The sequence below is a fragment of the Sycon ciliatum genome, chromosome 5 (assembly GCF_964019385.1).
Source record: "Sycon ciliatum chromosome 5, ocSycCili1.1, whole genome shotgun sequence".
Lineage (NCBI taxonomy): Eukaryota > Metazoa > Porifera > Calcarea > Leucosolenida > Sycettidae > Sycon > Sycon ciliatum.
Window position 1 is genome coordinate 6,508,075 of NC_088647.1, and position 17,956 is coordinate 6,526,030.

The 17,956-nt window shown below is 47.3% G+C and overlaps 2 protein-coding genes across 3 annotated transcripts in view; both read left to right on the forward strand.

Moving 5' to 3' along the window:
• The window catches only part of LOC135817358 (FACT complex subunit SSRP1-like), a 13,283-nt gene extending 7,329 nt beyond the window's left edge, over nt 1-5,954 (forward strand). Inside the window, exons 7-9 of one of the 2 annotated variants that reach the window (XM_065330528.1) lie at nt 2,623-2,710; nt 2,995-3,110; nt 5,007-5,954. In XM_065330528.1, the coding sequence (XP_065186600.1) occupies nt 2,623-2,710; nt 2,995-3,110; nt 5,007-5,283 (481 nt within the window). In that variant the 3' untranslated portion in view covers nt 5,284-5,954. The remainder of the gene's footprint in view (nt 1-2,622; nt 2,711-2,994; nt 3,111-5,006) is intronic. The other variant, XM_065330529.1, reaches the window with a different exon arrangement.
• A 5,517-nt stretch (nt 5,955-11,471) lies between these two features.
• Nucleotides 11,472-16,527, forward strand: LOC135817350 (uncharacterized). The gene has a single exon (XM_065330519.1). The coding sequence runs from the start codon at nt 11,713-11,715 to the stop codon at nt 15,532-15,534; it is 3,822 nt and encodes a 1,273-aa protein (XP_065186591.1). The 5' UTR covers nt 11,472-11,712; the 3' UTR covers nt 15,535-16,527.
• Nucleotides 16,528-17,956: the final 1,429 nt, after the last annotated feature.

A 17,956-nucleotide genomic window follows, 5' to 3' on the forward strand; every position in this document is an offset into this window, starting at 1 on the left:
AGCACCTTCAGACCATGCTAAAAGACGCAGCGTCTTTTCAGAAGTATTTTGATCTTCTCTTCAGCAAACGGCCTCATTGATCTGCATCGCTTGTATTGTATACCTGTGTTTACTGCTTACTGCTGCTTTATTGTTCCAAGTATCAGTTTAAAGAGAATTGGTGAGCACACATGCTCATTCCCTGGGCACTGCAAATTCACAACTCATTTCATTTCACATAATCATTTTCAACGTTTCGGCAAATTGCCATCATCAGGATACAATATGAAGTGGAAGTCTGCCAAGGAGCAGTTATATACACTAATTTGTGTTCTTAGGTGTTGATAATATTTTTTTATGACTACATATGTTACCTCAGTGCTAGAAATATGACATGTCTAAAACTAGTGAAAGATCACAACTTTTCACTGACTCATATGCTGGGTGTTGGTAATAAGTTAGCACAGCGCAGATGTCACCAGATAACTTGAGAAATGTCTGAACAGGTTTCTCGCAAGCAATTCACGAATGTGACCATGTCAGTGGTTTCCAGTAAATACTGTCACCTAGATAGACAGTGTGGTGTGATTGTTTTAGAGTAATGACCATCCAGTACTGGTGTTGATCTCTGGGCCTTCGTTTCTGATCTCCACTGCCTCTCGCAATTTGCGGCTTGCCCTGTCACTGGCTCTTGCAACCACAGACACTGCCGAGAAGATGCTGTCCCCGACACCTAGGTTGATCCCTGCATGCTTAGCTCGCATGTGGTCACCCCATGGCTTATCCACAGTGCGCCTACGAGCCTCACCGTTGTGTTCCTCCAGTCTTGTCTCCAGTGTGCGACCCGTCTCTCCAATGTATTTTTCCCTGCACAACTTGCATTGCAGCCGGTATATCACATTCTTCTTCAAACATATTTTCACTCCACCCGACTTACAAGTCAGACACGGCCCCAATGGGCGTCCTCTTCTCTTTGTCTTTCTGATGTTGGGCTCCTTAATGCAGCTGGGCGGACTTTGTGCTGAGTGACAGAGCTGACGTTTGAGGCTACCCGCATGCTCGTAAACCACCCGGACTGGTAACTTGTGCTTCCGGATAGCTTTGCTGACGCTGTGATGCACCCTGTCCGACTTATACGGCAGCTTCAGAAACGCACAACACGGATTACCTCGGCGGCGACGCTTGGGTTTCCTTGCTGCTTCTCGGGCATTGATGATGAGGCTCTCTGGATAGTGGTTGAGTTGAAGTTGGTCTTGAATTTTCTGTTCACTTTCTTTACACATGGTGTCATTGGAAGACAGCCGTTGTGCTCTTAAGAATTGAGACTTGGCAACGGCAAGTTTGATGTGATGAGGTACAGCAGATGCGTAGTCTATCAGCAATCCACTATTGCATGGCTTTTGGAAGAGCTTGTACGTCATCTGGCCCGACTGTTGTATGGCAATCGTCACGTCCATGTAATCAATCCAGCCTTTGCTACTGCTGAGCTCGTAGGTGAACTTGAGTCGGTCGTGTCCTGCATTGAAGTGCTGTATTAGCTCCAAGAGGCGCAGCCCGCGAGGATACTTGATCCCGTACTTTGGCTACGTCCCCACGCATGGCATCCGGAGCATGAGTGTGGTTGCCAGTTACCGCCGTCACCAGCCCGTGCCTTGTCCTCATCCTTCCCTTGCAGCTCAAGGCATCCTTCTCCTCGCACTTCCAGTAAACTACTCCATCCTTTCCAACCTTGTCCACAACGTAGCCATACCCACGGTGAATGAGCTTTTCTTTTCCATGCTTGGTGGTCGTCTTGAGATCTACTTCCATCATCAGTTCTCGTAGTTGCTTGAAGAACATCAACAGATATGCCTTATATGGTTGATTGTTGGGAGGGCACACATATGTAATAAAGTTTTTGTTTTGATCCATCTGTTAGAATTGCACCACCACGCTCACGCCATGGAAACCTTTCGCTCCCTTCACTTGTTTGTGTCCTCGCCCATGTTCGCCTTGCATTTGCACATTTCCCTTTCCCTTCGTTTGGTTTTGTTAGGTATATTTAGAGGTCGATTTCGTGTCATTCGACGAAAATCCCACACCTCGACAAAGGTTGTCGATGAAAATACCTTTCGTCTAACCTGTCACTCGGCGAGAAGTTCACACGTCGAAAAGGACAGTCACCTAATGGGCCAGTCAACGAAATGGCTTGGGGACGAACAGGATTCGACGAACAGTTGTTCGTCGAAAATGTTTTCTGCGAACTGTCGTGGAAGCGAAAAGGAGAAAAGCGAAAATTCTGTGCGCTGTGTGACTGCTATGGAAAAAAATCAAAGTAAATCGATCCCTGAAGTACATTCACCAAGTGTCCACCTAATCACAAAATTGACGCCACAGGCTGACTGACTCCGGCGCAAAACCTGACAGTAGTTAGTTATCATGTATGACAGAAGCTATTGTCTTGGCGTGCAGTGCAGTGGCATCACTGAGTGTCTTCTTAACTGTTACTGCATGCTGCCCGTGGATGGCTGTAGTAGCAGCACATTGCTCATGTTTGATCACAGTGAGCAGCTGGGCACGTTCTTACCTGATCTATTGAACTGGACTTAGCTTTCTTTTACGTCGTTGCCGTGTGGTTTGTTTGTGCGGTTGTTGCCTGTATAGGTTTGATTCTGATGCTATGTTGTCGAGTGATGAGGAGAATGCAGCCAAGACAGTCCCGGCTGTGGATGAGAGCAAGAAGAGGAAGAAGGTAGGTGACATAGGAGAGCTGTTACAGTGAATACCTGTGTGTGTGTGTGTGTGTGTGTGTGTGTGTGTGTGTGCGCGCGTGTGTGTGTGTGTGCGCGCGTTTGTGTATGTGTGTGTGTGTGTGTGTGTGTGTGTGTGTGTGTGTGTGTGTGTGTGTGTGTGTGTGTGTGTGTGTGTGCATGGCGTGTGCATGGTGTGTGCATGGTGTGTGGTTCTTATTCAATGGCAATCTTTTTTCGCTTACTTGGGTACATGTCATGCTATTCGCACCAACGTTTGTTCCAGGCACCAAGCAAGCCGAAGCAGCCAAAGGAGAAGGTAGAAAAAGCAGAAAAGAAAGAAAAGAAGGAACCGAAAGAAAAGAAGGAACGGAAAGAGAAGAAGGAAAAGCCATCAGCCAGGTTGGTTAGCAGGATTGCGTCCAATGTTTGTATCCACGTTTTGCAATCCCATTCCTGCCCCAATATGTCATTGCTTTTACATAGTGTTCCGAGGCTATGTCTGGCAGTAGACAGTCGACAGTATAACCCGTCAAAGGCGACCTCCTTGCACGGGTGGTCACCTTATCCAGGGACTTTTGACTGGAAATACCATGCCTTGGTTCTGGTTGCAGTGGTCCTGTAGGACAGTAAATTCAGTCGGTCGCCTTATCAGAGTGGTTACCTTGACAGATTTTACTGTGGTGTGTGTCTAACAGTTAGCAGTGGTCTATATCAGTGTTTTGAAATGTAGCATACACTACACACATACCGGTACCTCTCGGTTATCCGGACCCCGAGGTTACGAGCACTTCGGTCTACCGAGCACCCTTTGGGCGAGTTTTAGTGGAAATATTACTACTGAACTGTCACTTTTTGTGGAAATAGTGACGTCATAATTAGGGCTCAAACGGTTAGTCCGATTAACCGGTTGCAGATCGGTTACGAAGAATTAACGGTTAACCGATAAAGATAACGGTTACGCAGTAACTTTTCAGTCAATTTTTCAAGTATCAGGTCGTTGCAAAGTGTGCACTTTCGCGGGCTGTCGCACCCGTACGCAATTTCTGGGCTGTCAACTCGGTCATATCTGGTCTCTTGGTGTGAGAGTATGTATGAATGAGCATGCAAGAGAATGTACAAGTGTGCGTTGTACTGAATAGGGTACATTTTTGGAATGAGTATAGTCAAATATACGGTTAAAAAAGAGTCCGCAGGATTGCCGTGGCTTATAGGTTATAACCGGTTAACCGACCGTTAGCTTAGCAGTTAACCGTCAGGGGTAAAACCGTGACCGTTTGAGCCCTAGTCATAATATTATTATGCCATTTTATGGCCTTTCCGTATCAAAATGTATGTGATTCGGAGTCACGGACATTTCAAAGTTGCGGGCAGTGGCCAGTCCCTGACCGCCCGGATAAACGAGGTATGAGTATACTTACCTACCACTGTCACACTGTGTGCTTCACAGTCTCTCACCGGCATTCACAGCAACCCACCCCATTATTCCGATTTGCTTCAGTGGTATTTTCTCAGAAAAGGGAGGAAGGTAGCACAACTTTGTTATAATTGAACAGCTGAAGATAGTTGTTAGTCTTGCTACATGTATAATCGATAGCTCGATCGTTAACAACATATTAGTAGTTGTTAACCAATTTCGATGATCGTTTCACCCCTAAATAATCATCCATGGAATATTCTCTTCAAATTCTGCAGATGTCTTTAAAGCTTTGGAAGTGGTTTTGTGAAATAAAAAATGGGGGTCCCCGGAGTTTTACTACTATTCTAGTTGTCTAAAAGTCGCAATAATAATAATAATAATAATAATAATAATATTCGCGGGATCCGCGTTAGCATCACTTGAATGTTCAGAAACACACAAGCTATAGCCTTCGCTTCCGCAGGCCACCACTATGCCTTTACACCTTAGTGGCGAATGCAGACCTCACAAGTGAGTCAGGGCAAATGTTGCCATTTTGCCCGAAATTCCAATGTTCCATATTCCTCGATATCACAAAGAACGAATATGGGAACCTACAAACTTTATCGCAGATTCAGAATCAGCATGATCTTTTCTTGGTAGTCCACCATTATGAGCAAATTATTACATTGATGAAATTCTGGTGAATAGCTTCCTGAAAAAGTGTGTGGCGACGCCTGAAACTGTAGCGAATTACCTTTTATTTTAAGTTGCAAATACCGACACAACGACCAAGAAAAAGAAAGTGGAGATTATTGATAGAGTATGATCTGTGTGTGTGTGGGAGACAACTTGATATGTTAACCCACTTTATATTCTCGTTGTTTTGTTCACCGTAGCTCTACGAGTGTGGCGAAAGCCAAGAAGAAGGAAGCACCGATCTCGAAGGAGGAGATCAGTGATAGTGACAGTGGTGGTAGTGATGTTGTCATGGAGGATGAGAGTGATGATGATGGGGCACCGCCGGCAAAGAGGTCCACACGCTCACGACGCGGACAGTCGAACGACGAGGAGCTAGCCCAGCTGCCGTCCGAAGGCTCGAATGATGAGGAAGAAGCCGAGCTAACGTCTGGAGCTAGTGACGTAGGCAGTGATGATGGTGATGAAAGCGACTGAGCAGACTGAGCTAAGCTTGCGCGTGCGTGCGTGGGACCATTGGTAACCATTTGCCGTGCGTCGACTCCCTGCTGTTTCCGTGCTTTGTGTGTTGTTGTCGCTGTGTGTCTTTATGTGTGTGTGTGTGTGTGTGTGTGTGTGTGTGTGTGTGTGTGTGTGTGTGTGTGTGTGTGTGCATGTGTGTGTGTGTGTGTGTGTGTGTGTGTGGTGTGTGTGTGCGTGTGTGTGTGTGTGTGTGTGTATGTGTGTGCGTTCATTTTCATGAATGTGTTCATTCACGTGTTGTGTTGTTAAATTTGTTTTACTATGTTGGCGTCTCGTTGTCTTTGTGTGGCTTTGAACTTTAAATTACACTGCTGCATGTTGAGCCGTACGTTGCAGTACATCAGATGTTCATGTGCCATTGAATGTATATATTGGACCCTGTAGTAATTCCCACACTGTTGCTGCCACCGAAAGTCATACAGTTTGGTTGTACATGTTACAATACCCCGTAGCCTTCTCTGTTTCTGCCCCTTCTTATGCTGCTTAGGCTTTCTCACACTTCTATGACCTGGCCTGGTTGCCATGGGTTTTTTTAAAGACTTGAATTCCTTACTCTGATTGAGCCTCTGTCTGTGATTCGATGCTCTTATACACGCTTTGCTTTGCTTGGCCAACTACTCGCTTCACTGCTTTTGTATTCGGTGAAGATTGCTTGTGTGTGGTTACGGCAGGGAGTAGGACAATACTTCCTGGTTTACGGTGATAGGGTTTGGCCAGTTTGCTGCTGCTGCTGCCGCGCGTGTGTGCGTGTGTGTGTGTGCGTGTGCGTGTTTGTGTATGTGTGTGTGTGTGTGTGTGTGTGTGTGTGTGTGTGCATAGTGGCAACTGTTTGTTTTTACCTTGCCTGGGCATTGGGATGTGTGAGGGTTCAACTCACAGCCACTAGCTTCCTCCGTTAGGAAAATGTCATCTCACTCATCTGTGCGGTTTTTGTTTGTTTCCACCTGCCTGTAGATTTGTTGTAGATGCAGTACACGTACCTGCATGGGTGTCTTTAATTCATGTGCCTGTATGGCTGTCTTTAATTCATGTACCTGTATGGCTGTCTTTAATTCATGTACCTGTAAGTGTATGGGTGTCTGTGATACTATTATTACTGCATGTTGTGATGGGTATGCTTGTGTAATTTGCATCGTGTGCATGCAAGTGATTCATTGCTGGTGGTGCAATTCGGATTTGTGCGCAGATATCCTGCAGCACAGCTTCATGACTACGGCTTGTGTACAGAATTGTTGACCCAGCATTGTTAGTCCCACATGGTTATAGCCTGCCATGGCATGAGAAGATGTGAAGACCACTGGCTATCGGTTACATGGACGCCGTGTGATCAGGTGATTGGCACAAGCTATACTGAAGCTGATGATGAAGATGGCATCAGGTTTCAAAATCTGAGGTAGGCTTATCTGAAAAATGTGTTGTGTTTAAAAGTTAGGAATGTGTTTAGAATGTGTTGTGTTCAGTTTAGCATGTGTTGTGTTCAGTTTAGCATGTGGTATTTGTAGTAATGCTAAATCATTTTAACGAAAGTATGGCAACATGTTAAAGGGGAAGTTAAGCCTAAAATCAAATTTTCACTAGTTGTAGTCTTTGGGGCGCTCACTGCTGAGTCGAATGGTCTTGGTCCGAGGAAGCTGAGACGCTCCCTTCCTCCTATATTCCCAATCGAACTCTCGCACTTCCACTGAAACTGGGTGACTGCGCCCTACTACAAGATGAAGATGGGGATTTGTATGCAAAATGTCACTAAAAGCGCCATTTCGTTCTTATAAAAGCACGGATGACCGCGATTGGCCCGTATGTTGTAGTCGTTTGGACGCTGAGTCGACTGGTTTTGGTCCGAAAAGGCTGCAATGCAGCGTTCCTCCTTTATTCCCAATCGAACATGGTTGAACAAGCAGTCACGTGCTCCTGCGTACACCAGTCACTTTCGGTGGAAGTTCGCGAGTTCGATTGGGAATAAAGGAAGAAGGGAGCGTCTCAGCTTCCTCGGACCAAGACCACTCGACTCTTTTTTTCTTCTCTTTTTTTCCCCGTGTGAACCGAACAGTGGGAGTGGCTGGATAATGCTGCTGCGAAGTTTCATTTATAGTATTGCACTCGAAGTATATGCAGCAGGAGAAGACATTCCTTTCACAGCAATCTGTTCCCTTGAAATATGTGATTCCGTGGCCACGATGATTTCCGGCTCAGAGATCACAGTGATCCGTGGAGTTCGCACTTTTGACCGCGGAAACAGAGTTGTGCCGGTGAGTATGCAGGCAACAACCCAAAAGTCGTTTTTGTTATGTATCTGAGCACATTGATGTTGCCATTAACATTACCAGTATAGATACATGTACGTGTAGGCAAGAGTACATAACCCCCAGAGTGTGCAACTCCCACATATCCTGCTGTCCCGACAGAATTTTAAGTTGACGTCATAATTTTATGACGCAATGCTCCTTGCACCAGTGCAGTGATTTACAACATGTGTACGGGTGTCAACGCATCACACGTTTTTCTTTGCAATAATTTGTACAGGATCGATCGGCTTCGCATCAACCACAGGTTCCGGATTCGTCTGATAATCCATGTACAGTGCACATTGCATCATCAAAATGACGTCAACTTGAAATTCTGTCGGGACAGCACCCATGCATAGTGGAGTTGCACACTCTGGGGGGGGGGGGGTTATGTACTCTTGGTGTAGGCGAGTGCAGGCATTTCCAAGGCTTGTCACGGGCGCGGGGCGGTGGCAAGAAAAGTGTGAAAAGCATTCCTACATTTTTAATACTGGGCTGTCATATCCTCTATAGCTATGAGAATGGCGAAACGCTCCCAGAAAGTGCTGCAGAATTATTTTATGGTGAAAAAAGGAAGACAAAAATTATTTTCGATGCAGACAATGGAAAATGGTGTGGATTAATCATGGCAATCATTAGCCTTTACCGATATTCTTGTTAGTGGTGAACCTTGAGAATAACAACCTCGGATCATAACACTATCTCGCTAATAACAACACTATCATAATAATATTCAGACCAAGCAGGCCCGGCGGAACCGCTCCGGTTGGTCAGGCCATGGCACGTGTATGTACATGCGTACATAGTACATACATGATGTAGCACATACATGTACATGTAATTGCAGGTGCTAGCAACAACAGTGCATGGGAGTGCAAAAATACCACTATCCAGGAGAAGCGAGTATCGGGGCCAAACATATGTACAAGGCATTACTTTACAGGAGGTCCCACCCCAGCCTGCATTATTGTTACTTATCATAGTGAAGCTAGGTAGATTTAGATTTTAAATCGCAAAACAATAACAAAATAGAACTCAGATGGTGAGCCAAGGAAACAAATTGTAACATGGAAGTTGTGGCCACCAGTTTAGCGATCGACTGGCTGACTGTTCAAAATCTGGTTCAGTTGGTGGACTCGATCGCATAACTTGTGCCCACAATTTCCAAGTTACAAATAACAACATATTACAACACTTTTCTCATGGCCGGGTGAGGGTCGCGCTGTTCGCAACGTTGACTGTGTTCGGCACTGGGGGGCTGATAATTATATGCATGTTTGCATCATTGTACTCTGTGGCATACATATTTGCATTGTACTCTGTCCATACATATCAGGAAACAGTTCTGTCTGCAGATTGAGTATCAGATAAACCTTGTTTTGTTGAACCATGTCGTTGGTTGACAGCATGTAACAAGGTGGAGACCACCGTGTTCGGAAACAGTGATCTTGCTACAACCTCCGTGGTTGGTAGAGCCCCGGACTGTTGCGACCATCTGAACCGTATGGGTGCTAGACCCGGTTTGGGATGCCATCCAGGAGCGAACAAAGAATACACGACTGACGGTACAACAACAAGAAAACTCAGACAACTCCCCTAGAATACAGAGGGTCAGAAGCGGGTCTAACATCCATACGGTTCAGATGGTCGTGAAGACCGGGGCTCTACCGACCACGGAGGTGTGTGTGTGTGTGTGTGTGTGTGTGTGTGTGCGTGCGTCACTATTCACTATTCGGTCAATTCTTCAGCCTTGCAAGCTGTTGAATGGTGTAATCCCAGCACAAGTTGCTATGGCTTCTGCCGTAGCATTGCTATCATCGCCTCCGGCGATGGGCGTCAAAGGTCAAGGTCAAGGTGTGCGTGCGTGTGTGCGCCGGTGTGTGTGTGTGTGTGTGTGTGTGTGTGTGTGTGTGTGTGTGTGTGTGTGTGTGTGTCCCATATGGTGCAGTGGTATGTGCAGTCGATTTCCAATCGAGAGGTTGCGGGTTCAATTCCCGACGATTATGGTCGCACACGTTTTTCTTCTCTTTCTCGGACTCTTCCTGACTTTTCTTTCATTCTCCTGGGTGGTTACCAACAGCCAGTGTATGCCGGAGTATGTGGTGTGGTGTGTGTGTGTGTAGAAAAAAAGAAAAAAGAAAAATAGGGATTCACTGGCCAGAAAAAGTCACTTCAAACAGCTGTGTGGTGGATACCAGGCTAAAAATAGTGGCGGTCAATTCATCAGCCTTGCAAGCTGTTGAATGGTGTAATCCCAGCACAAGTTGCTATGTCTAACATAGCTGTTCGCTATCATCGCTTCCGCGATGGGCATGTCTGAGGTCTGAGGTGTGTGTGGTGTGTGTGTGTGTGTGTGTGTGTATGGAGGGTGGGGGGCTTCTTCGTTCAAGGTAAGCCATTGGCATTGCCATTGCCATTGATAGATCTATGTGGAAACTACAATCTGTGTCACTGTCAGCTTTTAGGATACATTTTAAAAATATGCTAGGAAGAGTAAGTCTGTGCCACACAGTAGTGCTCACCATGGTCACATGGCACCATGGTTACATACCACTATTACCAGGGAGTCGTGAAAGTAATAATAATATTATTACATACCAGGGAGTGGTATGAGAACTGCCCAAGTGAAAAGTAGATCTACATGTAACTACAGAGTACAGTCCATTCATGCGTGTGTGCACTCTTTGTAAGTTTTGCTGCACTGCACGCTTAGTACTCTGCTTTCTTTCACTCGTCTTTGTTTGGTGGCTCGCCAAAATTCTTAAACTATCACCTAGCCGTTAGAAAATTAATGTTAGCAGCTTGTGATTGGATTTCTCACCTGCCATTTTCTTGGAACCCCTGGCACTGTGTTGCTGGAGAGGTTAGCAGCTTGTGATTTGGGTTACTCACCTGCCATTTTCTTGGAACCCCTGGCACTGTGTTGCTGGAGAATTGTAACTTCTCATTCTCACACTTTGCCCGTCATCTTGCGCCCATGTTTTGTAGTATAAATCTGACCATCTCCACCTAATATCATCCTATTCAATATCACCTTCTCTGATGAGCCTTATGAAGGCGAAACAGCTGTCAGGAGGAATTCCAGTATCTACCTGCAACCCTTCCTTGGTTGGTGTGTGTAATGGCTACTGAGGGTAGCAGTGAGTCGGCTGTGAGAGCGCATGGAGGAGAGGAGAGGAAGAGTTCTTTACAGGGAGTGGTAAAACAATAATAATAATTATTATTATGTTTTACGACTCCCTGGTATGTACCGACTCAATACACGTAGGTCTACTACATGTCATACTGACTCTCTCCATCATGTCAATCCATGTCCTGGTTGCAATGTAGGGGAAACGCCGTGCAAGCATGACTCAGTCACATCGATTCGTCCAGTGCATGCCAGGACTAGTAATACCATTGTTGCCCGTTCTCATACCAATTACCATGATTACCATAGCTGCTTGAAGCCAATGAAGGTGCCTGATGATGGTGATGCCACTCGACACATGCCAAATACATGTAGAACGCCCGGGGTGACGCACCCCACACCCACCATGCCTCTTTGTCCAACCGCACTCTTTTCCTCCGTTGTGCACGTCCAGCTCGCCGCATCTGAGGCTGAGCTGAGTGAGGACGGACTCGCAGACTGGACTATCCATGTCTGGCGGTGCCGAACACTGGGGTAGGTAGATCTACTACACTGTAGTAGTAGTACTAGTAGTAGATAACCAGTATAACTAAAATTTACTTATTAGTATTACTAGACTCTACCTGTCGCTATGCCTATGGCATAAGCCTATGGTCCGTGTGGATCATAACAATCATGATAAGCCACGGCTACAAGTACAAGTAGTTGTTTGCATCGGTCGGCGAGTGTGCGATGTATGGTGGGGAGTGGGTCCGTGGTCTGAAATCGTTCTGATCGACGTTCACTGCTATGTCCACCCGGACTGTTGTCCGACTCTACTGCAACTGTTACCAGGTTACTTGTTACTGTTAGTGTGTTGGTGAGTTTATCGAACTAGCTTGGCTACCGTGTGAGTCGGCCCTGACTGCACGAACTCCCACACAGTTAGCTACGATACAGAGGTGGTGCCAAAAGAAGCGAGCACGCCTCGAAATGGAGGAGGTGCGCAAGGAAATCCTCCAGTGGTACGAGATCCTGGCACTACAGTTCCGCGAGAAGGAACTGCAGCGCGTTCTTCATGCCGATGTAATGCTGGTCTTCGATCACCTGGTCAATGCTGGTGTGTTCGAAGGCACTCGTGAGTACGTGGAAATCAAACAACATTCGACCCAGTATCAGCAGGTCAGCGAGATTCTCAGACTACTTGTTGCCAAGAAGACCAGCGATAGTTTCCAGTCGGAAAACGTTTTCGATGCGTTCTGCAAGGCAGTGCTGGCCGTGGAGCAGCCAGCAATGGCCGAAATGCTGCAGAAAGAGCGTGAGCGCTGCATAGCAGAGGAATGTGAAGAAACGGCTAGTAAGTGCGATCTAGCCCGGCCTCGTATACCATATACTGCCGCAATGGCCTGGATAGAGAATGCGATTCTGAAAGGCAGATACCACGGTGATAAAAGCCCCATTGAGCGTTATAAAATACACTTGAAGAAGCAGTGCGAAGTGCAATCACGGCACGCAAGCATGGCACCTACACAAGAAAGTGTGGAGGACACATTTGTATCGATGACGGCGATGACTGAACGCGAAGCACTGCGTCTGTCTGTTCAGCGAAGCAAGGGCAACAGAGCACAGCCCGGTCCCTCAGCATCAGAATTCCTTGCCGACCTTGCGGATGACAGCAAATGCAGTTTTGAACTCCACAATCCATTGCAGCTACTGATGAAAGATCCCAAATCCGACGCACAACCGGCGCGCAGTGCAAGTAGTAATAGCAGAGGTGCGTCGTCGTCTGGCCAGAAAGTGAAGTTGTTGAAGCGTTGCATGTTGATGTCTGGTGCTGGTAAAGGCAAGACAATGGCATATCGACGTGTGATGGCCGACTATTCAGGCGATGAACATGCACCTGGTCTAATGCAAGAGCACTTTGACTTTGTCATTCCAATCTCGTGCCGAGATACGGACCGTGTTAGCACCAGTGAGTGGACAGAGTTTCTGGGGTTGGATCACCACGCCCTGGACATAACTTCGGACGAGCGAGAAGAGGTTTTGCGATATTTGTCAGCGAACTCTGAACGTGTTCTCCTGCTTCTAGATGGCGTGGATGAAGGCGGGAAGGATGCATTCCAGTACACATCAGCAGCCTGCCAATTCATGGACGAGACTAAGAAAAATCGGCTGGTGAATGCGTCCGTGGTTGTCACTAGCCGGCCCTGCAACAAGGCCACTGATCTGGTACGACAATGTGCAGCCTACTACCGGCTGACTGGCTTCACCGATGCACAATTACGGGACTTCTGCTGCCAACAGTTGGGTGGCGCGGAGAGTGCTGAAAAGTGCTTGGCTGAGTTAGCGCAGGCATCTCGCAAGCACCTGAAGCATGCCGTGCAGACTACACCACTGCTGGCCGCTCTCCTTTGCCAAGAGTTTGCCGTATCCGAGGCTGTACCGCCGTGTACGACATCATTCTACGTGCAGTTCATGTGTTCAGCTGTTGCAGAGCTGGAGAGGAAGCGGGGAAAACAGTTCAGCAAAGTGACACTCAGCCAGACTCCAACCAGTGGTCATACGTACAGTGGGGGATTCCAGGCCGGAGATCAATTATCAGTGCATGATGTCATTACCAACGGCCTGGAGCATCACGTTCAGCAAGGGCCTGCTGGTTCCCTATGTGATGGCGCAGAGTTGGTGCAAGCATTGTGCCATCTGTATCGTTTGTCCATGGAACGCTTGCTTTTGGGCCGCGCCTGGTTTTCATCCTCAGAAATGCAGGATGACTGTTTGACACTGTGTAAGCAACTAGGATTCCTCGTCCCTGTGGACAACCAGTCATCAGCCAGTGGCAGTGCTGGGCGACGTGTTGCCTTTCTTCACCTTACCATACAAGAGTTCTGTGCAGCACGTAGTTTCGTAATGCAGCAGTCCTTCGTCTCGAACATTTCACAATACATCTCGGAAATTGGTGTAGGCGAGGAAACGCAGCCATTCTGGCGTTTTGTTGCGGGCTCTATTCACACTAAGCTCCTGCCTGACTTGTTTAAAGTCATGCTGGCTAAATCAACACACAAGTCAGCGCTCCAGCAACGCCGCTTCATCTTGTTCTTGATGTCGTGTTTACTGGAGTGCAGTCTTTCATACAACAGCTCCCCCGTCTTGTCTTCCAGTGACGATCAGTGTAAAGATCTCGTCCGCTCCGCCGTAATACTACTGCAAACATCACATGGAGTTAACTTGTCAGGCATACATCTGAACGATAGTGACATATCAGCTTTGTGCAATGTGTTGAGTCTGTTTGAGCGAGTACACCTTGTAAACATCAGTAACTGCAACCTCTCTAGAGATCAGATCACGGAGATAGCGCCTTACCTGAGACAATGCGTTGATGTGAACCTACATGGGAACAACCTGAGCGGAGCGTCACTGGAAGTTTTCGCTGCAGCGCTATCCCATTCTCAACATATGCAGCGTGATTGCACCATTGCAAAACTGCACATTTCAGGTGCATGTTTAACGGAGCAAGACGCGGGGTCCTTGTCTAAGCTGCTTCACTTGCCCCATCTCCGCACTATAAACGTATCGGCCAATGACTTGGGAAACGCTTCGCTGGAACTACTCCAAACAAAAATTACAACACCTTTCCTGAGCATGTCTAACTTGTGTGCGGAGGAGATTGGTTTGTTCACGGGATGTGGTACAGCCCTTTCGTCACTGATACTGTCCATGCCAAATTTGACTATCCTGAGTCTGGCCTGCAATGACCTCAAGGACGAGGACGCCGCCTGCATACTGTCAGCCCTACAGCACAATCATAGTATACAGGGTATCCACCTTGGGAGTAACCTACTCACCAATGGCATTGCTTCGCATATAGATAACTTCTTGAAGGCAAGGCGTGTTCACACCAACACCGCATCAGCAGACAAGGCACAGGCACGGCCCAACAAATTGCAGCAACCATGCTGCATGAATCTTACTGGAAATGATGTGGACGCGTCTCTGCTGAAGGCACTGGAGAAGGCTGGACACTGCGGCGATGATAAGATAGTTATAGCCGATTGGTCTATCACTTCTGGGCGTACTTGCCAGAGGGATGTGAAGGACATCGTTGCGCAATATGGAGGCAACCTCAAGGCCGAAGTATCAAACTTAACTATGGAGAGCCTTGGAAAATTCATTGCCGGTGACAGCAGTATCAGGACACTTGACCTGTCTAGCAATGCTATTAAAGATGACGGTGTCCAGGCATTGGCAAGGCAGGGACTCCAGTTCAACTCAACTTTACACTCTGTAGACTTCTATCGGAATAGTATAAGCATTAGTGGAGCGGCGGCGATAGTGGCTTCATCTACACAAGGTAAATTGCAGCTCCTGTCGTTGACTAAGAATCCTGTCTTCAAGGATGGAGTAACTGATGTGGACTCCACCAGGACTTTCATGTCATCATTGCCGCTTTGCTGTGACCTCCAGTATGTTAGCATGGGCGACACAGGAATGACGGATGCCATCGCAGAGGATCTACTCACAGCCCTGACTGGTCACGAGAATCTGCAAGTTTTGTTCCTGGATCGCAACGAGCTGGGTGACAACACAGTGAAAAAGCTAGTTGACATGAAGCGGACAACCAGCTCATTGAAGATGGTGTCGTTGGTGAAAAACCAGATAACAGGAGATGGCATCCGATGCATCTTGTCTTCAACCAATATGATGTCCATGGACCGCATTTGGGTGGGTGGTAATCTAAAAGATATTTCCGTTCCGCCACCGCTCACAAACCACAAAGAAACCCTGTCATATGATTTTTTTGAGGCATTTCTTTGGTGAGCATGCTACCAGCCCACAGCAGTGAGGATCACCACTGCCCAAAACACAGCCAGCTGAGAGTGGCAGATTGGAGGACAGTGATCACTTGAACCATGTAGCTTGAAACGTTACACTGATAGTTTTGCAGGATATACTTAATTTACTTATAGAAAAAGCAGTGTGGCCGATGTGCTGTACATCTAGTGATGTAGCTGTTGCCGCTAGGTGACTTGTGTGGCCAGAATGGTATGGGTACAGTGATACGGACAACACTGTATTTTTGTATTTTGCAAAATTTAATGTATTTACATGTATTTGAGTTCATTGTCTCATCAGTAGGAATTGCAACTATCAAGACTAGAGAACAGTCATGTAGAATTATGTGCAGTAGTGCAGCCATACAGCACACCAAGTACCAACAAGAGTTCATAACCCCATGGACTCTTGCTACCAACATACTATATAGTTACTGAAGTAGGAGGTATTTATCTTTAGTAATGGACTTTTCGAATGGCTGACTACCACACATTATGACTTCTTTGCTACGCTGTACTTTTGGCGGCTGCTTATCCTTCCCATTGGCATGAATTGTAGTGTTGGAATATTTAGTATGTTCAAAGGCTTATGTCGGCGTGTGGAAGGTGGACCACGGAACAGCTCTCCTGCCGGTTTCTGCATTCTTATCAGGGACTCGTGTAGGCCAGGACCGCCACATCCTGGTTGTACGCACGACGTTCATGTGTGCATGTAGACCAATGTCACCATGGCTCCGTAGAACAATATGCACGGGCCATTTATAGGCATTTGGCCATCCATCAGCAGTTACATGTAAAACATAGAACATACTGCTCTCGTGTACCAATACTAAATTTTATCAGCCAACATGAAAGTGACACTTGCTCCAGGTAGTACTGCAGCGTTTGCACTAAGGCATGACTGTGATCCGTATTTGTCTCGGTCGTTCTCTAATATCTCCTCCTCCCACTTTTGTGTGTGTGCATGCATGTTTCTTGCCTAGGTGGCTATGGACCCTACCATGAGGCAGGGCCAGACGCGCTACCCTTTTCTGATTCTCATCCTCAACAAGGAAGAGTCGATGGAAGCAGGGGTGGCATTGTCAGAGTGAGTCTGCCGGCGTGCCTGTTCTTATCATGTGTGCAACGTGGCATTGCTTTTGTTGTGTACCGTCCATTGCTGTTAGTACCGGCGGTACTATTGCTGTTAGTACCGCCATACTTCTGTTTCACACAGAGGTCATGTTTGATGACAACATTGTAGATACGTTGTATTTAGTGGCAAACCAGTGCACGTGGTGCCACTCCATACAGCATACCGAAGAATTCCGCGGACAAGCCCATGGGCTTATCTGTTTCACAAGGACATTTCGGTGGGCTTATGCGTGAGCATGGGCTTATACGCGGGTTGGCTTATACGCGGGATTCTACGGTACCGAAGAATTCCGCGTACAGGCCCATGGGCTTATCTGATTCAAAAGGGGCATCAGATGAGTGTCTATGTGGGCATGAGCTTGTACGCCAATCACGATGCACGGCAACAAGTACACACAGCATACTACTAGTACTAGTATTGGTTTACTCTACCCTGACTGCACTGCACTGCCACTGCACTGCACTGCAACACTTCTACTAGTGTAATGTTAGTGCACGTGTACAGTGATACATTGGCAGTGAACTATTAGGCACGTGTATTTCGTGTGATAGTCGAGAGCATTAGCAAACCGTCGGCCACGACGATTGGGACAAACTGGGAATGAGGCCGGCACACGGGAAACTCGAATCGTTTCGTGAGCACGATTGGAGCAGCCCCAATGGGTGATCACGAAGCGATTACGATTCCGGCTGCATCACGCATCGCGCATCACCCGCACCACGTGCCTGAACGGTTCAACGCACGGCTTTGTGCCGTGCATGCTTTGACGATTGGAAATCGGAGCTGTGCAATCGTTCGACCGTAAGCGTGACGGTTTGCTAATGGTCTCTAGTATCGCGACAGAGGTGGTGGTGGTGGTGGTGGCGGCGGCGGCGGAGGCGGAGGCGGCGGCGGCGGCGGCGGCGGTGGTGTGTGTGTGTGTGTATGTATGTGTGTGTGTGTGTGTGTGTGTGTGTGTGTGTGTGTGTGTGTGTGTGTGTGTTTCACTGGCCAGAAAAAGCCACTTCATAGCTGTGGTCAATTCTTCAGCCTTGCAAGATGTTGAATGGTGCAATCCCAGCACAAGCTGCTATGGCTTCTGCTGTAGCATCGCTATCATCGCCTCCGGCGATGGGCGTCAAATGGTCCAAATGGTATGTGTGTGTGTGTGTGTGTGTGTGTGTGTGTGTGTGTGTGTGTGTGTGTGTGTGTGTGTGTGTGTGTGTGTGTGTGTGTGTGTGTGTGTGTGTGTGTGTGTGTGTGTGTGATTCACTGGCCAGAAAAAGCCACTTCA